This window comes from Chiloscyllium plagiosum, unplaced genomic scaffold (genome assembly GCF_037043375.1).
Source record: "Chiloscyllium plagiosum isolate Xiang-an unplaced genomic scaffold, Cpla_swu_hap1 HiC_scaffold_50, whole genome shotgun sequence".
Taxonomy (NCBI): Eukaryota; Metazoa; Chordata; class Chondrichthyes; order Orectolobiformes; family Hemiscylliidae; genus Chiloscyllium; species Chiloscyllium plagiosum.
The window spans coordinates 58,790,058-58,817,557 of NW_028270188.1; the positions used below are offsets into that span (position 1 = coordinate 58,790,058).

At 53.9% G+C, this 27,500-nt stretch overlaps 1 protein-coding gene across 3 annotated transcripts in view; it reads right to left on the minus strand.

The window, feature by feature from the left end:
• Window positions 1-27,500, minus strand: part of LOC122545832 (semaphorin-4B-like) — a 171,533-nt gene that overhangs the window by 33,513 nt on the left and 110,520 nt on the right. For all 3 annotated transcript variants that reach the window (XM_087984982.1, XM_087984983.1, XM_087984981.1), the window contains 4 exons: window positions 25,009-25,178; window positions 11,530-11,680; window positions 9,180-9,369; window positions 2,792-2,907 (listed from right to left, as the gene is read on the minus strand). In XM_087984982.1, coding sequence (XP_087841108.1) covers window positions 2,792-2,907; window positions 9,180-9,369; window positions 11,530-11,680; window positions 25,009-25,178 — 627 coding nt within the window. The remainder of the gene's footprint in view (window positions 1-2,791; window positions 2,908-9,179; window positions 9,370-11,529; window positions 11,681-25,008; window positions 25,179-27,500) is intronic.

The following is a 27,500-nucleotide window of genomic DNA, read 5'->3' on the forward strand; positions in this document are numbered from 1 at the left end:
AGAGGGAGGGAGAGGGAGAGCTGGGAGAGGGAGGGACAGGGAGAGCTGGGAGAGGGAGAGAGAGGGAGAGCTGGGAGAGGGAGGGATAGGGAGAGCTGGGAGAGGGAGGGACAGGGAGAGCTGGGAGAGGGAGGGACAGGGAGAGCTGGGAGAGGGAGGGAGAGGGAGAGCTGGGAGAGGGAGAGACAGGGAGAGCTGGGAGAGGGAGAGACAGGGAGAGCTGGGAGAGGGAGGGAGAGGGAGAGCTGGGAGAGGGAGGGAGAGGGAGAGCTGGGAGAGGGAGGGAGAGGGAGAGCTGGGAGAGGGAGGGAGAGGGAGAGCTGGGAGAGGGAGGGACAGGGAGAGCTGGGAGAGGGAGGGAGAGGGAGAGCTGGGAGAGGGAGGGACAGGGAGAGCTGGGAGAGGGAGGGACAGGGAGAGCTGGGAGAGGGAGGGACAGGGAGAGCTGGGAGAGGGAGAGAGAGGAAGAGCTGGGAGAGGGAGGGACAGGGAGAGCTGGGAGAGGGAGGGACAGGGAGAACTGGGAGAGGGAGGGACAGGGAGAGCTTGGAGAGGGAGGGTCAGGGACAGCTGGGAGAGGGAGGGACAGGGAGAGCTTGGAGAGGGAGGGACAGGGAGAGCTGGGAGAGGGAGAGAGAGGAAGAGCTGGGAGAGGGAGGGACAGGGAGAGCTGGGAGAGGGAGGGACAGGGAGAACTGGGAGAGGGAGGGACAGGGAGAGCTGGGAGAGGGAGGGACAGGGAGAGCTTGGAGAGGGAGGGTCAGGGAGAGCTGGGAGAGGGAGGGACAGAGAGCTGGGAGAGGGAGGGAGAGGGAGAGCTGGGACAGGGAGGGAGAGGGAGAGCTGGGAGAGGGAGGGACAGGGAGAGCTGGGAGACACAGGGACAGGGAGAGCTGGGAGAGGGAGAGAGAGGGAGAGCTTGGAGAGGGAGGGTCAGGGAGAGCTGGGAGAGGGAGGGACGGAGAGCTGGGAGAGGGAGGGAGAGGGAGAGCTGGGAGAGGGAGGGAGAGGGAGAGCTGGGAGAGGGAGGGACAGGGAGAGCTGGAGAGGGAGAGAGAGGGAGAGCTGGGAGAGGGAGGGAGAGGGAGAGCTGGGAGAGGGAGGGACAGGGAGAGCTGGGAGAGGGAGGGACGGAGAGCTGGGAGAGGGAGGGAGAGGGAGAGCTGGGAGAGGGAGGGAGAGGGAGAGCTGGGAGAGGGAGGGACAGGGACAGCTGGGAGAGGGAGGGACAGGGAGAGCTGGGAGAGGGAGGGAGAGGGAGAGCTGGGAGAGGGAGAGACAGGGAGAGCTGGGAGAGGGAGGGACAGGGAGAGCTGGGAGACACAGGGACAGGGAGAGTTGGGAGACACAGGGAGAGGGAGAGCTGGGAGAGGGAGGGAGAGGGAGAGCTGGGAGAGGGAGGGAGAGGGAGAGCTGGAGAGGGAGAGACAGGGAGAGTTGGGAGAGGGAGGGACAGGGAGAGCTGGGAGACACAGGGACAGGGAGAGTTGGGAGACACAGGGAGAGGGAGAGCTGGGAGAGGGAGAGACAGGGAGAGCTGGGAGAGGGAGGGACAGGGAGAGCTGGGAGACACAGGGACAGGGAGAGCTGGGAGACACAGGGACAGGGAGAGCTGGGAGAGGGAGGGACAGGGAGAGCTGGGAGAGGGAGGGAGAGGGAGAGCTGGGAGAGGGAGGGAGAGGGAGAGCTGGGAGACACAGGGACAGGGAGAGCTGGGAGAGGGAGGGAGAGGGAGAGCTGGGAGAGGGAGGGAGAGGGGGAGCTGGGAGAGGGAGGGAGAGGGAGAGCTGGGAGAGGGAGGGACAGGGAGAGCTGGGAGAGGGAGGGACAGGGAGAGCTGGGAGAGGGAGGGACAGGGAGAGCTGGGAGAGGGAGGGAGAGGGAGAGCTGGGAGACACAGGGACAGGGAGAGCTGGGAGACACAGGGACAGGGAGAGCTGGGAGAGGGAGGGACAGGGAGAGCTGGGAGAGGGAGGGAGAGGGGAGCTGGGAGAGGGAGGGAGAGGGAGAGCTGGGAGAGGGAGGGACAGGGAGAGCTGGGAGAGGGAGGGACAGGGAGAGCTGGGAGAGGGAGGGACAGGGAGAGCTGGGAGAGGGAGGGACAGGGAGAGCTGGGAGACACAGGGACAGGGAGAGCTGGGAGAGGGAGGGACAGGGAGAGCTGGGAGAGGGAGGGACAGGGAGAGTTGGGAGACACAGGGACAGGGAGAGCTGGGAGACACAGGGACAGCTGGGAGACACAGGGACAGGGAGAGCTGGGAGAGGGAGAGACAGGGAGAGCTGGGAGAGGGAGGGACAGGGAGAGCTGGGAGAGGGAGGGAGGGAGAGGAGAGCTGGGAGAGGGAGAGAGAGGGAGAGCTGGGAGACACAGGGACAGGGAGAGCTGGGAGAGGGAGGGACAGGGAGAGCTGGGAGAGGGAGGGACAGGGAGAGCTGGGAGACACAGGGACAGGGAGAGCTGGGAGAGGGAGGGACAGGGAGAGCTGTGAGACACAGGGACAGGGAGAGCTGGGAGACACAGGGACAGCTGGGAGACACAGGGACAGGGAGAGCTGGGAGAGGGAGAGACAGGGAGAGCTGGGAGAGGGAGGGACAGGGAGAGCTGGGAGAGGGAGGGACAGGGAGAGCTGGGAGACACAGGGACAGGGAGAGCTGGGAGAGGGAGAGAGAGGGAGAGCTGGGAGAGGGAGGGACAGGGAGAGCTGGGAGAGGGAGGGACAGGGAGAGCTGGGAGAGGGAGGGACAGGGAGAGCTGGGAGAGGCAGTGAGGGTGTTAAGTGATGAAGCTGACCTTTTTGGATGAGAGCAGGACACTGTGGACAGACTCTGGGCCAGGGAAGAGCTGCAGTTCCTCAATAATGTGAGGCTGAGTGTCGATCTGAATGGCTTTGTGCAGGAAGCCTGAGGCTGGAGAAACACAGAGGCAGTATCTTCCTGAGGCTTGGGGTTTACTCAGTCACTTCACATTCACTCCAGGTATCCCCACCGAGCCCCCACACCCCCACACAGCCCCACACAGCCCGACTCCCCCACACCGCCACTCCCCCACACACCCCCACACAGCTCCACACACCCCCACACAGCCCCACACAGCCCCACTCCCCCACACACCCCCACACAGCTCCACACACCCCCACACAGCCCCACACAGCTCCACACACCCCCACACAGCCCCACACAATCCCACTCCCCCACACACCCCCACACACCCCACACAGCCCCACTCCCCCACACCGCCACTCCCCCACACACCCCACACAGCCCCACACAGCCCCACTCCCCCACTCCCCCACACACCCCCACACAGCCCCACACAGCCCCACTCCCCCACACACCCCCACACAGCTCCACACACCCCCACACAGCCCCACACAGCCCCACTCCCCCACACACCCCCACACAGCTCCACACAGCCCCACTCCCCCACACACCCCCACACAGCTCCACACACCCCCACACAGCCCCACACAGCCCCACTCCCCCACACACCCCCACACACCCCACACAGCCCCACACAGCCCCACTCCCCCACACCGCCACTCCCCCACACAGCCCCACACAGCCCCACACAGCCCCACTCCCCCACACCGCCACTCCCCCACACCGCCCCACACCCCACACAGCCCCACTCCCCCACACCGCCACTCCCCCACACAGCCCTACACAGCCCCACACAGCCCCACTCCCCCACACCGCCCCACACCCCCACACAGCCCCACTCCCCCACACCGCCACTCCCCCACACAGCCCCACTCCCCCACACACCCCCACACAGCCCCACACAGCCCCACTCCCCCACACACCCCCACACAGCTCCACACACCCCCACACAGCCCCACACAGCCCCACTCCCCCACACCGCCACTCCCCCACACCGCCCCACACCCCCACACAGCCCCACTCCCCCACACCGCCACTCCCCCACACACCCCCACACAGCCCCACACAGCCCCACTCCCCCACACCGCCACTCCCCCCCACACCCCCACACAGCCCCACACAGCCCCACTCCCCCACACCGCCACTCCCCCACACAGCCCCACACACCCCCCACACAGCCCCACTCCCCCACACCGCCACTCCCCCACACACCCCCACACAGCCCCACTCCCCCACACCGCCACTCCCCCCCACACCCCCACACAGCCCCACACAGCCCCACTCCCCCACACCCCCACTCCCCCCACACCCCCACACAACCACACACAGCCCCACACCCCCACACACCCCCACACACCCACACGCCCACACAGCACCCACACACCCACACCTCCCCACACACCCACACACCCCAACACCCCCCACACACCCCCACACACCCCCACACACCCTCACACACCCCCACACCCCCCTACACACACCCACACAGCCCCACACACCCACACACCCCCACACCCACACACACCCACACACCCCCACACAGCCTCACACCCCCCCACACACCCCCACTCCCCCACACACCCTCACACAGCCCCACACACCCCCACTCCCCCACACACCCCCACACACCCCCACACCCCCACACACCCCCACACACCCTCACACCCCCCCACACCCCCCTACACACACCCACACAGCCCCACTCCCCCACACACCCCCACACACCCCCACACCCCCACACACCCCCACACACCCTCACACACCCCCACACCCCCCTACACACACCCACACAGCCCCACACACCCACACACCCCCACACCCACACACACACCCACACACCCCCACACAGCCTCACACCCCCCCACACACCCCCACTCCCCCACACACCCTCACACAGCCCCACACACCCCCACTCCCCCACACAGCCCCACTCCCCCACACACCCCCACACACCCCCACACCCCCACACACCCCCACACACCCACACACCCCCACACACCCACACACCCCACCCCCCCACACACCCTCACACAGCCCCACACACCCCCACACCCCCACACACCCCCACACACCCACACACCCCCACACACCCACACACCCCACCCCCCCACACCCCCCACCCCCCCACACACCCTCACACAGCCCCACACACCCCCACACACCCACACACCCCACACTCCCACACACCCTCACAAGCCCCACACACCCCCACACACCCCACACCCCCACACCCCCCACACCCCCACACCCCCCCACACATCCCCCACTCCCCCACACCCCCCACACACCCCACACAGCCCCCACTCCCCCACACACGCTCACACCCCCACACACCCCCCCACACAGCCCCACTCCCCCACACAGCCCCACTCCCCCACACACCCTCACACCCCCACACACACCCACACAGCCCCACTCCCCCACACACCCCCACACACCCACACCCCCACACACACCCGCACACAGCCCCACACCCCCACACCCCCCCACACACCCCCACACACAGCCCCACTCCCCCACACCCCCACACACAGCCCCACACCTCCACACCCCCACTCCCTCACACCCCCCCACACACCCCCACACCCCCAGACACCCACACACACCCGCACACAGCCCCACACCCCCCACACACCCCCACACACCCCCCCACACCCCCACTCCCCCACACACCCCCACACACCCACACCCCCACACACCCCACACACCCCCACACCCCCACACCCCCACACACCCCCACACACCCACACACCCCCACACATCCCCACACTGCCCCACACCCCCCACACACCCCCACACCCCCACACACCCCCACACACCCCCACACACCCCCTCACCCCCACACCGCCACATACCTCACACACCCCCACACCCACACACCCCCACACACCCCCACACACCCCCACACACCCCCACACCCCCCACACCCCCCCACACACCCCCACTCCCCCACACACCCCCACACAGCCCCACACCCCCACACCCCCACACACCCCCACACTCCCACTCCCCCACACACACCCCCACACCCCCCCACACCCTCACACACCCCCACACACCCCCACACACCCCCACACCCCCACACACCCACACACCCCCACACACCCCCACACCCCCACACACCCCCACACCCCCATATACCCCCACACTCCCCCACACACCCCCACACCCCCACACACACCCACACACACCACCACACCCCCCACACCACCACACCCCCACACAGCCCCACACCCCCCACACCCCTCACACAGCCCCACATAACCCCACACTCCCCACACATCCCCACACCACCACACCCCCACACAGCCCCACACCCCCCACACCCCCCACACACCCCCACACCCCCACACACCCCCACACACCCCCACACAGCCCCACACAGCCCCACTCCCCCACACCCCCCACACACCCCCACACACCCCCACACACCTCCACACAGCCCCACACAGCCCCACTCCCCCATACACCCCACACACCCCCACACCCCCACACAGCCCCAAACCCCCACACACCCCCACACACCCCCACACCCCCCACACACCCCCACACCCCCACACACCCCCACACAGCCCCACACAGCCCCACTCCCCCACACCCCCCACACACCCCCACACAGCCCCACACAGCCCCACTCCCCCACACACCCCACACACCCCCCACACCCCCACACAGCCCCACACCCCCCCCACACCCCCACACACCCCCACACAGCCCCACACCCCCCACACACCCCCACACACCCACACACAGCCGCACACAGCCCCACACACCCCCATACCCCCACACCCCCACACAGCCCCACACAATCCCCACACCCCCACTCCCCCACACACCCCCACACACCCGCACACACCCCCACACACCCCCACACACCCCCACACCCCCACACACCCCACACACCCCCACACAGCCCCACACCCCCCACAGGCCCCCACACACCCCCGCACACCCCCACACAGCCCCACACAGCCCCACACCCCCACACCCCCCACACACCCACACACCCCCACACACCCCCACACCCCCCCACACAGCCCCACACAGCCCCACTCCCCCACACCCCCACACACCCACACACCCCCACACTCCCACACACCCCCCCCACACCCCCACACACCCCCACACCCCCCCACACACCCACACACCCCCACACACACCCCCACACACCCACACACCCCCACATAGCCCCCACACAGCCCCACAACCCCCCACACAGCCCCCACACATCCCGACACAGATCTGCCCTCCTACATACCATTCCCACACAGCCCATCCCCAAAGACTACACCTCAAACCTCCCCCACAATATCTATCCACCTTGTCCTGGGAGTGTTTGACGGGGGACAGTGTAGAGGGAGCTTTACTCTGTATCTAACCCCGTGCTGTCCCTGTCCTGGGAGTGTTTGATGGGGGGACAGTGTCGAGGGAGCTTTACTCTGTATCTAACCCTGTGCTGTCCCTGTCCTGGGAGTGTTTGATGGGGGACAGTGTAGAGGGAGCTTTACTCTGTATCTAACCCCGTGCTGTCCCTGTCCTGGGAGTGTTTGACGGGGGGACAGTGTCAAGGGAGCTTTACTCTGTATCTAACCCCGTGCTGTCCCTGTCCCTAGGAGTGTTTGATGGGGGGACAGTGTCATGGGAGCTTTACTCTGTATCTAACCCCGTGCTGTCCCTGTCCCTGGGAGTGTTTGATGGGGGGACAGTGTAGAGGGAGCTTTACTCTGTATCTAACCCAGTGCTGTCCCTGTCCTGGGAGTGTTTGATGGGGGGACAGTGTAGAGGGAGCTTTACTCTGTATCTAACTCCGTGCTGTCCCTGTCCTGGGAGTGTTTGATGGGGGGGACAGTGTAGAGAGAGCTATCCCCTGTCCCTAACCCCGTGCTGTCCCTGTCCTGGGATGGGGAGGGGCAGTGTAGAGGGAGCTTTACTCTGTATCTAACCCCGTGCTGTCCCTGTCCTGGGATGGAGGGACAGTGTAGAGGGAGCTATCCCCTGTCCCTAACCCCGTGCTGTCCCTGTCCTGGGATGGGGGGGCAATGTAGAGGGATCTATCCCCTGTCCCTAACCCCGTGCTGTCCCTGTCCTGGGATGGAGGGGCAGTGTAGAGGGAGCTATCCCCTGTCCCTAACCCTGTGCTGTCCCTGTCCTGGGATGGGGGGGCAGTGTAGAGGGAGCTATCCCCTGTCCCTAACCCCGTGCTGTCCCTGTCCTGGGATGGGGGGGCAATGTAGAGGGATCTATCCCCTGTCCCTAAATCCGTGCTGTCCCTGTCCTGGGATGGGGGGGCAATGTAGAGGGAGCTACCCCCTGTCCCTAAATCCGTGCTGTCCCTGTCCTGGGATGGAGGGGCAGTGTAGAGGGAGCTATCCCCTGTCCCTAACCCCGTGCTGTCCCTGTCCTGGGATGGGGGGGCAGTGTAGAGGGAGCTATCCCCTGTCCCTAACCCTGTGCTGTCCGTGACCTGGGATGGGGGGGGCAGTGTAGAGGGAGCTATCCCCTGTCCCTAACCCCGTGCTGTCCCTGTCCTGGGATGGAGGGGCAGTGTAGAGGGAGTTATCTCCTGTCCCTAACCCCGTGCTGTCCCTGTCCTGGGATGGGGGGGCAATGTAGAGGGAGCTATCCCCTGTCCCTAACCCCGTGCTGTCCCTGTCCTGGGATGGGGGGGCAGTGTAGAGGGAGCTATCCCCTGTCCCTAACCCCGTGCTGTCCCTGTCCTGGGATGGGGGGGCAGTGTAGAGGGAGCTATCCCCTGTCCCTAACCCCGTGCTGTCCCTGTCCTGGGATGGGGGGGCAGTGTAGAGGGAGCTATCCCCTGTCCCTAACCCCGTGCTGTCCCTGTCCTGGGATGGGGGGCAGTGTAGAGGGAGCTATCCCCTGTCCCTAACCCCGTGCTGTCCCTGTCCTGGGATGGGGGGGGGCAGTGTAGAGGGAGCTATCCCCTGTCCCTAACCCCGTGCTGTCCCTGTCCTGGGATGGGGGGCAGTGTAGAGGGAGTTATCCCCTGTCCCTAACCCCGTGCTGTCCCTGTCCTGGGATGGGGGGCAGTGTAGAGGGAGCTATCCCCTGTCCCTAACCCCGTGCTGTCCCTGTCCTGGGATGGGGGGGGGGGCAGTGTAGAGGGAGCTATCCCCTGTCCCTAACCCCGTGCTGTCCGTGACCTGGGATTGCGGGGCAGTGTAGAGGGAGCTATCCCCTGTCCCTAACCCCGTGCTGTCCGTGACCTGGGATTGCGGGGCAGTGTAGAGGGAGCTATCCCCTGTCCCTAACCCCGTGCTCTCTCAGGGTAGTGTCCGTACCTGTGATGAGAAACAGCACCTTGTATCTGACTGAGTTGATTGACAGCACAGTATCCACTGCTATCTTTGTGTAACGCTGCCTGACCCTCACCAACAGGGGGCCCTGGTTGATGGGACGGACCACACCCTCCATCAGGAGCAGGTCTTTGACTCGGTTCAGAGTGAAATCCATGGATGGATGCATGTTGCACTGCGGGAAGGACAGACACGCGTGAGGAGAGGACTCAGGAAGAAACTCCGACGATGACAAAACTGGGAGGGGCTGGACAATCCCGCACACTCCCATCTCTGAGGACCAGACCAGATCCCTCCGCCCCTACTCCGCGTTTAGCCTTCACCCCACCCCTCACTCATGTTAAAGGCATTCCAGACGCAATTCGATCGGGGGAATGATCAGATTGGAGGAAAAACGCGCGCCTTATTCAACCTCGCGAGTTCAAATACAGCCAAGGAAAGCAGGCATCGAACGTAACCCTGTGGGGAAACCTAACAGATTATTAACTACTCCCAGTCAGCTGGGTCCAAAACGGGAACATCCCGCAGACACAGCCCTCTGCTGAAAGGCAAATTCAGAAAAAGCAGATTGTCTCACATTCAATTCTTACAGCATGACATCCCCTCCTCCCCACTTTCCCACAACCAAACCCCGCAACCGCCAAGTTTTAGCTGTCATGGAGAGAGAGATAATTCCGAGAGGGGGAGACTAGCAAAGAGAGAGATTGTCTGCTCAGATCTTAGCAACAGCTGCTGATAGTGAGAGCTGAAAGTCCTGGTTCTCTGGGAGTTGGACCCCACCCAGCCAGGCTGCAGCTACTGTTCAAATCTGTTTGCTTTAAAACAGAGCCACAAAAACTCGCTTAAACAAAACGCCACAACAAAATATATCTCTTAAAGCCTCAGCATTGCCACACATTCCTGATGAAGGGCTGATGCACAAACTGTCATTTCCACTGCTCCCTGATTTCTGCCAGCACCACATTCATTTCCCCACGGCCAATCCACCCTAACCTGTACATCCCTGGGCACTACGGGACAATTTCCCATGGCCAATCCACCCTAACCTGCACATCCCTGGGCACTATGGGACAATTTCCCACGGCCAATCCACCCTAACCTGCACATCCCTGGGCACTATGGGACAATTTCCCCACGGCCAACCCACCCTAACCTGCACATCCCTGGACACTATGGGACAATTTCCCATGGCCAACCCACCCTAACCTGCACATCCCTGGACACTATGGGACAATTTCCCACGGCCAATCCACCCTAACCTGCACATCCCTGGGCACTATGGGACAATTTGCCATGGCCAATCCACCCTAACCTGCACATCCCTGGGGCACTATGGGACAATTTCCCACAGCCAACCCACCCTAACCTGCACATCCCTGGGCACTATGGGACAATTTCCCGTGGCCAATCCACCCTAACCTGCACATCCCTGGGCACTATGGGACATTTTCCCATGGCCAACCCACCCTAACCTGCACATCCCTGGGCACTATGGGACAATTTCCCACGGCCAACCCATCCTAACCTGTACATCCCTGGGCACTATGGGACAATTTCCCATGGCCAATCCACCCTAACCTGCACATCCCTGGGCACTATGAGACAATTTCCCACGGCCAACCCACCCTAACCTGCACATCCCTGGGCACTATGGGACAATTTCCCATGGCCAATCCACCCTAACCTGCACATCCCTGGGCACTATGGGACAATTTCCCATGGCCAATCCACCCTAACCTGCACATCCCTGGGCACTATGAGACAATTCCCCATGGCCAATCCACCCTAACCTGCACATCCCTGGGCACTATGGGACAATTTCCCCACGGCCAACCCACCCTAACCTGCACATCCCTGGACACTATGGGACAATTTCCCATGGCCAACCCACCCTAACCTGCACATCCCTGGACACTATGGGACAATTTCCCACGGCCAATCCACCCTAACCTGCACATCCCTGGGCACTATGGGACAATTTGCCATGGCCAATCCACCCTAACCTGCACATCCCTGGGCACTATGGGACAATTTCCCACGGCCAACCCACCCTAACCTGCACATCCCTGGGCACTATGGGACAATTTCCCGTGGCCAATCCACCCTAACCTGCACATCCCTGGGCACTATGGGACAATTTCCCATGGCCAACCCACCCAAAACTGTCCATGTGCAGGCGGATATGAGTGTGTCCTGGTTTGGTACCATGTGTGTCACTCAAACTCTTTCAAAGGAAAACCCAATGGCAAAAACACCAAGACCTCCCACAATTCCAAATGTCGCTGGCTTCCTTCCGCAGAGTTTCAGATGGAACGGAAGAGGGTGTGTGACTCACTGCTCCCGGCCTTGTCTCCTGCCCATCATGGGTATACACGGACCAGCTCTGCGTCTCCCGGTTCAGCATCTTGTACGAACCGTTGAAAACGGCCTGGATGTCTCGAAAGGAGAAGGCACATACAGCTGAGGTTTCAGAGCTGCCCTGGGACCTACCGAGCAAGGACACACAGCGTTACTGCTGGGCGCCAGGCGGGAGGGGGCCTGAAGCCTTGTCAGCTATAGGATACCTCAGCCGTACATTCGGATTCCGGGGGAGGGGTGATTCAGACGCACGGGATAAATGGAGTCAGAGCTTGCCCTCCACTCTAACATTATTCACCCGCGCATTCTCCACACTCAACGCCCTCCTCAAGTCGGTCCGCCTTCTGAAGAAATACCCACGCCTCGGTACGAGGCACTGGGTGCAATCTTGAGGAGGTTGCTGGCAGAGTGTGGGGAGCCAATCTATTCAGGTGGGGGAGCTGTTGGATAATATGGGGAGGTGAGGTCGTATTAAAGACTGGGGAATATTGAGCAGCAGATATGACTCAGTGATGTGTATTCACCCACACTGCACAGGGATGGATATCACCGTGAGGGATATTACAGAGCGATCGATATCGCCATGAAGGATATTACAGAGTGAGGGATATCACCGTGAGGGATATTACAGATCGATTGATATCGCCATGAAGGATATTACAGAGTGAGGGATATCCCCATGAAGGATATTACAGAGTGAGGGATATCACCGTGAGGGATATTACAGAGCGATTGATATCGCCATGAAGGATATTACAGAGTGAGGGATATCCCCATGAAGGATATTACAGAGCGATCGATATCGCCATGAAGGATATTACAGAGTGAGGGATATCACCGTGAGGGATATTACAGAGCGATCGATATCGCCATGAAGGATATTACAGAGTGAGGGATATCACCGTGAGGGATATTACAGAGCGATCGATATCGCCATGAAGGATATTACAGAGTGAGGGACATCACCGTGAGGGATATTACAGAGCGATCGATATCGCCATGAAGGATATTACAGAGTGAGGGATATCCCCACGAAGGATATTACAGAGTGAGGGATATCCCCACAAAGGATATTACAGAGTGAGGGATATCCCCATGAAGGATATTACAGAGTGAGGGATATCCCCATGAAGGATATTACAGAGTGAGGGATATCCCCACGAAGGATATTACAGAGTGAGGGATATCACCGTGAGGGATATTACAGAGCGATCGATATCGCCATGAAGGATATTACAGAGTGACGGATATCACCATGAAGGATATTACAGAGTGAGGGATATCACCGTGAGGGATATTACAGAGTGAGGGATATCACCATGAAGGATATTACAGAGTGACGGATATCACCATGAGGGATATTACAGAGTGAGGGATATCACCGTAAGGGATATTACAGAGCGATCGATATCACCATGAGGGATATTACAGAGTGAGGGATATCGCCATGAAGGATATTACAGAGTGAGGGATATCGCCATGAAGGATATTACAGAGTGAGGGATATCACCATGAAGGATATTACAGAGTGAGGGATATCCCCATGAAGGATATTACAGAGTGAGGGATATCCCCATGGAGGGTATTACAGAGTGAAGGATATCACCATGAGGGATATTACAGAGTGAGGGATATCACCATGAGGGATATTACAGAGTGAGGGATATCCCCACGAAGGATATTACAGAGTGAGGGATATCACCGTGAGGGATATTACAGAGCGATCGATATCGCCATGAAGGATATTACAGAGTGAGGGATATCCCCACGAAGGATATTACAGAGTGAGGGATATCACCGTGAGGGATTTACAGAGCGATCGATATCACCATGAGGGATATTACAGAGTGAGGGATATCGCCATGAAGGATATTACAGAGTGAGGGATATCCCTATGAAGGATATTACAGAGTGAGGGATATCCCCATGAAGGATATTACAGAGTGAGGGATATCCCCACGAAGGATATTACAGAGTGAGGGATATCATCGTGAGGGATATTACAGAGCGATCGATATCGCCATGAAGGATATTACAGAGTGAGGGATATCACCGTGAGGGATATTACAGAGCGATCGATATCGCCATGAAGGATATTACAGAGTGAGGGATATCCCCATGAAGGATATTACAGAGTGAGGGATATCCCCACGAAGGATATTACAGAGTGAGGGATATCACCGTAAGGGATATTACAGAGCGATCGATATCGCCATGAAGGATATTACAGAGTGAGGGATATCACCGTGAGGGATATTACAGAGCGATCGATATCGCCATGAAGGATATTACAGAGTGAGGGATATCACCATGAAGGATATTACAGAATGAGGGATATCACCATGAAGGATATTACAGAGTGAGGGATATCCCCATGAAGGATATTACAGAGTGAGGGATATCCCCATGAAGGATATTACAGAGTGAGGGATATCCCCATGGAGGGTACTACAGAGTGAAGGATATCACCATGAGGGATATTACAGAGTGAGGGATATCACCATGAGGGATATTACAGAGTGAGGGATATCCCCACGAAGGATATTACAGAGTGACGGATATCACCGTGAGGGATATTACAGAGCGATCGATATCGCCATGAAGGATATTACAGAGTGAGGGATATCCCCACGAAGGATATTACAGAGTGAGGGATATCACCGTGAGGGATATTACAGAGCGATCGATATCACCATGAGGGATATTACAGAGTGAGGGATATCGCCATGAAGGATATTACAGAGTGAGGGATATCCCCACGAAGGATATTACAGAGTGAGGGATATCACCGTGAAGGATATTACAGAGCGATCGATATCGCCATGAAGGATATGACAGAGTGAGGGATATCCCCATGAAGGATATTACAGAGTGAGGGATATCCCCACGAAGGATATTACAGAGTGAGGGATATCACCGTGAGGGATATTACAGAGCGATCGATATCGCCATGAAGGATATTACAGAGTGAGGGACATCACCGTGAGGGATATTACAGAGCGATCGATATCGCCATGAAGGATATTACAGAGTGAGGGATATCCCCACGAAGGATATTACAGAGTGAGGGATATCCCCACAAAGGATATTACAGAGTGAGGGATATCCCCATGAAGGATATTACAGAGTGAGGGATATCCCCATGAAGGATATTACAGAGTGAGGGATATCCCCACGAAGGATATTACAGAGTGAGGGATATCACCGTGAGGGATATTACAGAGCGATCGATATCGCCATGAAGGATATTACAGAGTGACGGATATCACCATGAAGGATATTACAGAGTGAGGGATATCACCGTGAGGGATATTACAGAGTGAGGGATATCACCATGAAGGATATTACAGAGTGACGGATATCACCATGAGGGATATTACAGAGTGAGGGATATCACCGTAAGGGATATTACAGAGCGATCGATATCACCATGAGGGATATTACAGAGTGAGGGATATCGCCATGAAGGATATTACAGAGTGAGGGATATCGCCATGAAGGATATTACAGAGTGAGGGATATCACCATGAAGGATATTACAGAGTGAGGGATATCCCCATGAAGGATATTACAGAGTGAGGGATATCCCCATGGAGGGTATTACAGAGTGAAGGATATCACCATGAGGGATATTACAGAGTGAGGGATATCACCATGAGGGATATTACAGAGTGAGGGATATCCCCACGAAGGATATTACAGAGTGAGGGATATCACCGTGAGGGATATTACAGAGCGATCGATATCGCCATGAAGGATATTACAGAGTGAGGGATATCCCCACGAAGGATATTACAGAGTGAGGGATATCACCGTGAGGGATTTACAGAGCGATCGATATCACCATGAGGGATATTACAGAGTGAGGGATATCGCCATGAAGGATATTACAGAGTGAGGGATATCCCTATGAAGGATATTACAGAGTGAGGGATATCCCCATGAAGGATATTACAGAGTGAGGGATATCCCCACGAAGGATATTACAGAGTGAGGGATATCATCGTGAGGGATATTACAGAGCGATCGATATCGCCATGAAGGATATTACAGAGTGAGGGATATCACCGTGAGGGATATTACAGAGCGATCGATATCGCCATGAAGGATATTACAGAGTGAGGGATATCCCCATGAAGGATATTACAGAGTGAGGGATATCCCCACGAAGGATATTACAGAGTGAGGGATATCACCGTAAGGGATATTACAGAGCGATCGATATCGCCATGAAGGATATTACAGAGTGAGGGATATCACCGTGAGGGATATTACAGAGCGATCGATATCGCCATGAAGGATATTACAGAGTGAGGGATATCACCATGAAGGATATTACAGAATGAGGGATATCACCATGAAGGATATTACAGAGTGAGGGATATCCCCATGAAGGATATTACAGAGTGAGGGATATCCCCATGAAGGATATTACAGAGTGAGGGATATCCCCATGGAGGGTACTACAGAGTGAAGGATATCACCATGAGGGATATTACAGAGTGAGGGATATCACCATGAGGGATATTACAGAGTGAGGGATATCCCCACGAAGGATATTACAGAGTGACGGATATCACCGTGAGGGATATTACAGAGCGATCGATATCGCCATGAAGGATATTACAGAGTGAGGGATATCCCCACGAAGGATATTACAGAGTGAGGGATATCACCGTGAGGGATATTACAGAGCGATCGATATCACCATGAGGGATATTACAGAGTGAGGGATATCGCCATGAAGGATATTACAGAGTGAGGGATATCCCCACGAAGGATATTACAGAGTGAGGGATATCACCGTAAGGGATATTACAGAGCGATCGATATCGCCATGAAGGATATGACAGAGTGAGGGATATCCCCATGAAGGATATTACAGAGTGAGGGATATCCCCACGAAGGATATTACAGAGTGAGGGATATCACCGTGAGGGATATTACAGAGCGATCGATATCGCCATGAAGGATATTACAGAGTGAGGGATATCCCCACGAAGGATATTACAGAGTGAGGGATATCCCCACGAAGGATATTACAGAGTGAGGGATATCACCGTAAGGGATATTACAGAGCGATCGATATCGCCATGAAGGATATTACAGAGTGAGGGATATCACCGTGAGGGATATTACAGAGCGATCGATATCGCCATGAAGGATATTACAGAGTGAGGGATATCACCATGAAGGATATTACAGAGTGAGGGATATCACCATGAAGGATATTACAGAGTGAGGGATATCCCCATGAAGGATATTACAGAGTGAGGGATATCCCCATGAAGGATATTACAGAATGAGGGATATCCCCATGGAGGGTACTACAGAGTGAAGGATATCACCATGAGGGATATTACAGAGTGAGGGATATCACCATGAGGGATATTACAGAGTGAGGGATATCCCCACGAAGGATATTACAGAGTGACGGATATCACCGTGAGGGATATTACAGAGCGATCGATATCGCCATGAAGGATATTACAGAGTGAGGGATATCCCCACGAAGGATATTACAGAGTGAGGGATATCACCATGAGGGATATTACAGAGCGATCGATATCACCATGAGGGATATTACAGAGTGAGGGATATCGCCATGATGGATATTACAGAGTGAGGGATATCCCCCTGAAGGATATTACAGAGTGAGGGATATCCCCATGAAGGATATTACTGAGTGAGGGATATCCCCACGAAGGATATTACAGAGTGAGGGATATCACCGTGAGGGATATTACAGAGCGATCGATATCGCCATGAAGGATATTACAGAGTGAGGGATATCCCCACGAAGGATATTACAGAGTGAGGGATATCACCATGAAGGATATTACAGAGTGACGGATATCACCATGAGGGATATTACAGAGTGAGGGATATCACCGTAAGGGATATTACAGAGCGATCGATATCGCCATGAAGGATATTACAGAGTGAGGGATATCACCATGAAGGATATTACAGAGTGAGGGATATCGCCATGAAGGATATTACAGAGTGAGGGATATCACCATGAAGGATATTACAGAGTGAGGGATATCCCCATGAAGGATATTACAGAGTGAGGGATATCCCCATGGAGGGTATTACAGAGTGAAGGATATCACCATGAGGGATATTACAGAGTGAGGGATATCACCATGAGGGATATTACAGAGTGAGGGATATCCCCACGAAGGATATTACAGAGTGAGGGATATCACCGTGAGGGATATTACAGAGCGATCGATATCGCCATGAAGGATATTACAGAGTGAGGGATATCCCCACGAAGGATATTACAGAGTGAGGGATATCACCGTGAGGGATTTACAGAGCGATCGATATCACCATGAGGGATATTACAGAGTGAGGGATATCGCCATGAAGGATATTACAGAGTGAGGGATATCCCTATGAAGGATATTACAGAGTGAGGGATATCCCCATGAAGGACATTACAGAGTGAGGGATATCCCCACGAAGGATATTACAGAGTGAGGGATATCATCGTGAGGGATATTACAGAGCGATCGATATCGCCATGAAGGATATTACAGAGTGAGGGATATCACCGTGAGGGATATTACAGAGCGATCGATATCGCCATGAAGGATATTACAGAGTGAGGGATATCCCCACGAAGGATATTACAGAGTGAGGGATATCCCCACGAAGGATATTACAGAGTGAGGGATATCACCGTAAGGGATATTACAGAGCGATCGATATCGCCATGAAGGATATTACAGAGTGAGGGATATCACCGTGAGGGATATTACAGAGCGATCGATATCGCCATGAAGGATATTACAGAGTGAGGGATATCACCATGAAGGATATTACAGAATGAGGGATATCACCATGAAGGATATTACAGAGTGAGGGATATCCCCACGAAGGATATTACAGAGTGAGGGATATCACCGTGAGGGATTTACAGAGCGATCGATATCACCATGAGGGATATTACAGAGTGAGGGATATCGCCATGAAGGATATTACAGAGTGAGGGATATCCCTATGAAGGATATTACAGAGTGAGGGATATCCCCATGAAGGATATTACAGAGTGAGGGATATCCCCACGAAGGATATTACAGAGTGAGGGATATCATCGTGAGGGATATTACAGAGCGATCGATATCGCCATGAAGGATATTACAGAGTGAGGGATATCACCGTGAGGGATATTACAGAGCGATCGATATCGCCATGAAGGATATTACAGAGTGAGGGATATCCCCACGAAGGATATTACAGAGTGAGGGATATCCCCACGAAGGATATTACAGAGTGAGGGATATCACCGTAAGGGATATTACAGAGCGATCGATATCGCCATGAAGGATATTACAGAGTGAGGGATATCACCGTGAGGGATATTACAGAGCGATCGATATCGCCATGAAGGATATTACAGAGTGAGGGATATCACCATGAAGGATATTACAGAATGAGGGATATCACCATGAAGGATATTACAGAGTGAGGGATATCACCATGAAGGATATTACAGAGTGAGGGATATCCCCATGAAGGATATTACAGAGTGAGGGATATCCCCATGGAGGGTACTACAGAGTGAAGGATATCACCATGAGGGATATTACAGAGTGAGGGATATCACCATGAGGGATATTACAGAGTGAGGGATATCCCCACGAAGGATATTACAGAGTGAGGGATATCACCGTGAGGGATATTACAGAGCGATCGATATCACCATGAGGGATATTACAGAGTGAGGGATATCGCCATGAAGGATATTACAGAGTGAGGGATATCCCCACGAAGGATATTACAGAGTGAGGGATATCACCGTAAGGGATATTACAGAGCGATCGATATCGCCATGAAGGATATTACAGAGTGAGGGATATCCCCATGAAGGATATTACAGAGTGAGGGATATCCCCACGAAGGATATTACAGAGTGAGGGATATCACCGTGAGGGATATTACAGAGCGATCGATATCGCCATGAAGGATATTACAGAGTGAGGGATATCCCCACGAAGGATATTACAGAGTGAGGGATATCCCCACGAAGGATATTACAGAGTGAGGGATATCACCGTAAGGGATATTACAGAGCGATCGATATCGCCATGAAGGATAGTACAGAGTGAGGGATATCACCGTGAGGGATATTACAGAGCGATCGATATCGCCATGAAGGATATTACAGAGTGAGGGATATCACCATGAAGGATATTACAGAGTGAGGGATATCCCCATGAAGGATATTACAGAGTGAGGGATATCCCCATGAAGGATATTACAGAGTGAGGGATATCCCCATGGAGGGTACTACAGAGTGAAGGATATCACCATGAGGGATATTACAGAGTGAGGGATATCACCATGAGGGATATTACAGAGTGAGGGATATCCCCACGAAGGATATTACAGAGTGACGGATATCACCGTGAGGGATATTACAGAGCGATCGATATCGCCATGAAGGATATTACAGAGTGAGGGATATCCCCACGAAGGATATTACAGAGTGAGGGATATCACCGTGAGGGATATTACAGAGCGATCGATATCACCATGAGGGATATTACAGAGTGAGGGATATCGCCATGAAGGATATTACAGAGTGAGGGATATCCCCCTGAAGGATATTACAGAGTGAGGGATATCCCCATGAAGGATATTACAGAGTGAGGGATATCCCCACGAAGGATATTACAGAGTGAGGGATATCACCGTGAGGGATATTACAGAGCGATCGATATCGCCATGAAGGATATTACAGAGTGAGGGATATCCCCACGAAGGATATTACAGAGTGAGGGATATCACCATGAAGGATATTACAGAGTGACGGATATCACCATGAGGGATATTACAGAGTGAGGGATATCACCGTAAGGGATATTACCGAGCGATCGATATCGCCATGAAGGATATTACAGAGTGAGGGATATCACCATGAAGGATATTACAGAGTGAGGGATATCGCCATGAAGGATATTACAGAGTGAGGGATATCACCATGAAGGATATTACAGAGTGAGGGATATCCCCATGAAGGATATTACAGAGTGAGGGATATCCCCATGGAGGGTATTACAGAGTGAAGGATATCACCATGAGGGATATTACAGAGTGAGGGATATCACCATGAGGGATATTACAGAGTGAGGGATATCCCCACGAAGGATATTACAGAGTGAGGGATATCACCGTGAGGGATATTACAGAGCGATCGATATCGCCATGAAGGATATTACAGAGTGAGGGATATCCCCACGAAGGATATTACAGAGTGAGGGATATCACCGTGAGGGATTTACAGAGCGATCGATATCACCATGAGGGATATTACAGAGTGAGGGATATCGCCATGAAGGATATTACAGAGTGAGGGATATCCCTATGAAGGATATTACAGAGTGAGGGATATCGCCATGAAGGATATTACAGAGTGAGGGATATCCCCACGAAGGATATTACAGAGTGAGGGATATCATCGTGAGGGATATTACAGAGCGATCGATATCGCCATGAAGGATATTACAGAGTGAGGGATATCACCGTGAGGGATATTACAGAGCGATCGATATCGCCATGAAGGATATTACAGAGTGAGGGATATCCCCACGAAGGATATTACAGAGTGAGGGATATCCCCACGAAGGATATTACAGAGTGAGGGATATCACCGTAAGGGATATTACAGAGCGATCGATATCGCCATGAAGGATATTACAGAGTGAGGGATATCACCGTGAGGGATATTACAGAGCGATCGATATCGCCATGAAGGATATTACAGAGTGAGGGATATCACCATGAAGGATATTACAGAATGAGGGATATCACCATGAAGGATATTACAGAGTGAGGGATATCACCATGAAGGATATTACAGAGTGAGGGATATCCCCATGAAGGATATTACAGAGTGAGGGATATCCCCATGGAGGGTACTACAGAGTGAAGGATATCACCATGAGGGATATTACAGAGTGAGGGATATCACCATGAGGGATATTACAGAGTGAGGGATATCCCCACGAAGGATATTACAGAGTGAGGGATATCACCGTGAGGGATATTACAGAGCGATCGATATCACCATGAGGGATATTACAGAGTGAGGGATATCGCCATGAAGGATATTACAGAGTGAGGGATATCCCCACGAAGGATATTACAGAGTGAGGGATATCACCGTAAGGGATATTACAGAGCGATCGATATCGCCATGAAGGATATTACAGAGTGAGGGATATCCCCATGAAGGATATTACAGAGTGAGGGATATCCCCACGAAGGATATTACAGAGTGAGGGATATCACCGTGAGGGATATTACAGAGCGATCGATATCGCCATGAAGGATATTACAGAGTGAGGGATATCCCCACGAAGGATATTACAGAGTGAGGGATATCCCCACGAAGGATATTACAGAGTGAGGGATATCACCGTAAGGGATATTACAGAGCGATCGATATCGCCATGAAGGATATTACAGAGTGAGGGATATCACCGTGAGGGATATTACAGAGCGATCGATATCGCCATGAAGGATATTACAGAGTGAGGGATATCACCATGAAGGATATTACAGAGTGAGGGATATCACCATGAAGGATATTACAGAGTGAGGGATATCCCCATGAAGGATATTACAGAGTGAGGGATATCCCCATGAAGGATATTACAGAGTGAGGGATATCCCCATGGAGGGTACTACAGAGTGAAGGATATCACCATGAGGGATATTACAGAGTGAGGGATATCACCATGAGGGATATTACAGAGTGAGGGATATCCCCACGAAGGATATTACAGAGTGACGGATATCACCGTGAGGGATATTACAGAGCGATCGATATCGCCATGAAGGATATTACAGAGTGAGGGATATCCCCACGAAGGATATTACAGAGTGAGGGATATCACCGTGAGGGATATTACAGAGCGATCGATATCACCATGAGGGATATTACAGAGTGAGGGATATCGCCATGAAGGATATTACAGAGTGAGGGATATCCCCCTGAAGGATATTACAGAGTGAGGGATATCCCCATGAAGGATATTACAGAGTGAGGGATATCCCCACGAAGGATATTACAGAGTGAGGGATATCACCGTGAGGGATATTACAGAGCGATCGATATCGCCATGAAGGATATTACAGAGTGAGGGATATCACCGTGAGGGATACTACAGAGCGATCGATATCGCCATGAAGGATATTACAGAGTGAGGGATATCACCATGAAGGATATTACAGAGTGAAGGATATCACCATGAGGGATATTACAGAGTGAGGGATATCACCATGAGGGATATTACAGAGTGAGGGATATCACCATGAAGGATATTACAGAGTGAGGGATATCCCCACGAAGGATATTACAGAGTGAGGGATATCACCGTGAGGGATATTACAGAGCGATCGATATCACCATGAGGGATATTACAGAGTGAGGGATATCACCATGAAGGGTATTACAGAGTGAGGGATATCACCATGAGGGATATTACAGAGTGAGGGATATCACCATGAGGGATATTACAGAGTGAGGGATATCCCCACGAAGGATATTACAGAGTGAGGGATATCACCGTGAGGGATATTACAGAGCGATCGATATCGCCATGAAGGATATTACAGAGTGAGGGATATCCCCATGAAAGGATATTACAGAGTGAGGGATATCACCATGGAGGGTATTGCAGAGTGAGGGATATCCCCATGAAGGATATTACAGAGTGAGGGATATCACCATGAGGGATATCACAGAGTGAGGGATATCCCCAAGAGGGATATTACAGAGTTAGGGATATCCCCATGGAGGGTATTACAGAGTGAGGGATATCCCCATGGAGGATATTACAGAGTGAGGGATATCACCATGGAGGGTATTACAGTGTGAGGGATATCCCCATGAAGGATATGAGAGAGTGAGGGAAATTACCATGAGGGATATTACAGAGTGAGGGATATCCCCACGAAGGATATTACAGAGTGAGGGATATCCCCATGAGGGATATTACAGAGTGAGGGATATCCCCAAGGAGGGATATTACAGAGTGAGGTATATCCCCAAGGAGGGTATTACAGAGTGAGGGATATCACCATGGAGGGTATTACAGAGTGAGGGATATCACCATGAAGCATATTACAGAGTGAGGGAAATCACCATGAGGGATATTTTAGAGTGAGGGATATCACCATGAGGGATATTACAGAGTGAGGGATATCACCATGAGGGATATTACAGAGTGAGGGATATCCCCATGAAGGATATTACAGAGTGACGGATATCACCATGAGGGATATTACAGAGTGAGGGATATCACCATGGAGGGGATTACAGAGTGAGGGATATCACTATGAGGGATATTACAGAGTGAGGGATATCACCATGGAGGGTATTACAGAGTGAAGGATATCCCCATGAAGGATATTACAGAGTGAGGGATATCACCGTGAGGGATATTACAGAGTGAGGGATATCACCATGAGGGATTTTACAGAGTGAGGGATATCACCATGGAGGATATTACAGAGTGAGGGAAATCACCATGAGGGATATTACAGAGTGAGGGATATCACCATGGAGGGTATTACAGGGTGAGGGATATCACCATGAGGGATATTACAGAGTGAGGGATATCACCATGAAGGATATTACAGAGTGAGGGATATCACCATGAGGGATATTACAGAGTGAGGGATATCCCCATGGAGGGATATTACAGAGTGAGGGATATCACCATGAGGGATATTACAGAGTGAGGGCTTTTACCGTGAGGGATATTACAGAGCGATGGGTATCCCCAGTGAAAGGTATTGCCGTGATAGCCCATGATAAACTGTCCTGTAGTGTCCTGCGATGTGCAGGTTCGGGTAGATTAGCCATGGGAAATGCAGGGATTGGGCTGTGGGGTGGGTGATGGGTGTGACGTTGTCAGGAGGGGTGGCGTGAATGGGCTTGATGGGCTGAATGGCCTTTACCCACACTGTGGGGGTTCTGGGAGTAGTGACTGATCGACATTGCCCGCCGATGGGACGATATCTGATGGGATATAGTTCTTTACCGAGTGGTGCTGCGTGTCGTTGGGCGTGAGGTACGTTGGTGGGAATGCTGTCGGGCATTGGTCTTTACCTCTGTTGGTCATACCACCCTCACTGGCATGGGATGGAGACGTACTGCTCACGTCCCCCCCTGCTCTCCCCAGAACAGCCATCGTCAACGGGAAATGGGCCATCCTCATTGGGTTTAGGGGCACAGAATCGGCGCTGTGGGGGTCAGGGCGAGGGAGAAATAATGACCACAGTGACAATGCCACAACAGACCCTTGGCCTCTCAGGTCAGCGGGGAGGGGGGGTCACCGTTCGTAATTTCGGACGCCCCAGCGCTGCAGATCGAACCCGAAACACGCGTGTCCACGTCGCCCAGCAATGAAGACAGGCTCGACATTCGGCCTACCACTGGGAGCTGAAGATTCCGTAAACCACCGGCTCCTCCCCGTCCTTGGACACAAAGACGTCCTGGAGCACGTTGAAGGGGAACTGGTCGTCAGGGAGATAACACAGTAGCTGCGCTTTCAGGAAGGTAATCCACCGCTTCTGTAGTACCCGCTCACCACCAACATCGCTCTGCGATGGGGAAAGGTTCAAGAAAAAAAAACCCCAGAGCCGTTAGATTGAGCCAGGCCCAAAAGCCAAACCAAACATGGCCACCGGAAACCGCATCTCTGTTTCCTTCGCTGCTCCCCGTCTTCCCTTCCCGTTCTCCACCCCCCCTTCCTCCGTTTTTACGGCACAGCTCCGAGATTTCCGTCCGACCGAGGCTCACCTGTACTTGGCCACATCCGGAAAACGTTCAACCCCCCCCCCCCCCCCCCCCCGCAGGCTGCTCTTGGACGGCCTAATGTGCCAAACCGGCCTCGGGCCTAGCTCACCAGGCTGCCCGCTTCACAAGAGGTTGGGAACCGGAACAGGCCATTCGGCCCCTTCACCTCCACTCCACCAATGGGATCGGAGGTGCTCTGACATTCCTCGTCTCCCTGCCTTTTCCTCTCCCGGTCTCAGCCGTAAACGTACCCGAGGGCTCTCCTCCCACACGTCTCTGTGACCAGGAGTCCCAAAGGCTCACAAACCTCAGGGTAGAAATTCCTCCTCATCTCAATCCCTCATTGTTTCCCCTTTACTCTGGGAGCGTGCCCTCGGGAGACCCACCCATGAGGGGGTCCCTTCCTGTCAGCATTGAGCCTGTCAGGTCCCTCAAGGATCCTCAGCGAGATCACCTCTCATCGTCCTAAACCCCAGGGAGTTGAGTTCCAACCTGTTTAACCTACGCTTACCCCTACCCAGAGATCACCTTGTTATAGTCATAGAGTCGTACAACACAGAAACAGACCCTTCAGCCCAACTCCTCCATGCTGACCCATATATCCTAACCCAATCTAGTCCCATTTAGAGTCGTAGAGACGTACAGCACAGAAACAGACCCTTCAGCCCAACTCCTCCATGCTGACCCATATATCCTAACCCAATCTAGTCCCATTTAGAGTCAGAGAGACGTACAGCACAAAAACAGACCCATCAGCCCAACTCCTCCATGCTGACCCAGTATTCCTAACCCAATCTAGCCCCATTTAGAGTCATAGAGATGTACAGCACAGAAACAGACCCTTCAGCCCAACTCCTCCATGCTGACCCATATATCCTAACCCAATCTAGCCCCATTTAGAGTCAGAGAGATGTACAGCACAGAAACAGACCCTTCAGCCCAACTCCTCCATGCTGACCCAGATATCCTAACCCAATCTAGCCCCATTTAGAGTCGTAGAGACGTACAGCACAAAAACAGACCCTTCAGCCCAACTCCTCCATGCTGACCCAGATATCCTAACCCAATCTAGCCCCATTTAGAGTCATAGAGATGTACAGCACAGAAATAGACCCTTCAGCCCAACTCCTCCATGCTGACCCAGATATCCTAACCCAATCTAGTCCCACCTGCCAGCACCCTCTAAGCAAAAGTGAGGAATGCAGATGCTGGAGATCAGTCGAGAGTGTGGTGCTGGAAAAGCACATCAGATCAGACAGCATCCGAGGAGCAGGAAAGTCGACATTTTGGGAAAAAGCCCTTCATCAGGAATATTCTGCCTGACCTGCTGTGCTTTTCCAGCACCACACTCTCAACCCATATCGTCTCAATCCTTCCTATTCATGTCCCCATCCAGATGCCTTTTAAATGCTGTCATTGTACCAGCCTCCACCACGTCCTCTGGCAGCTCATTCCATACACGCACCACCCTCTGTGTGAAAACGTTGCCCCTCAGGTCCCTTTTAAATGTTTCCCCTCTCACCCTAAACCTATGCCCCTCCAGTTCTGGACTCCCCCACCCTGGGGGGAGAGGACCTTGCCTATTTATCCTATCCATACCCCTCATGATTTCTTAAACCTCGATAAGGTCACCCCTCAGCCTCTGACGCTCCGGGGAAAACAGCCCCAGCCTGTTCAGCCTCTCCCTGTAGCTCAAACCTTCTCTGAACTTCCTCCGATAAACTTATTTTTCTTCTTTAATAAGGGGACCAAAGCTGTTCCAGATGTGATGTCATCCAACACCTTACTAAACTCAATTATTGTTGCTTTTATCAACTGGGACGCCATGTTGGGGTTGTACAGGATGTTGGTGAGGCCTGGTCTGGAGAACTCTGTCCCGTTCCGGTCACCCTGTTAACGGAAGGAGGTGATTAAACTGGAGAGGGTTCAGGAGAGACTGACCAGGATGTTGCCGGGAATGGAGGGTTTGAGAAGCTGGGACATTTTTCCCTGGAGCGTCGGAGGCTGAGGGGTGACCTTATAGAGGTTTATAAAAGCCTATCGATAGGATACATGGCAGATGGTCTTTTCCCTATGATGGGGGATTTCAACACTGGGGAGGGGGGCACATATTTTGAAGATGAGAG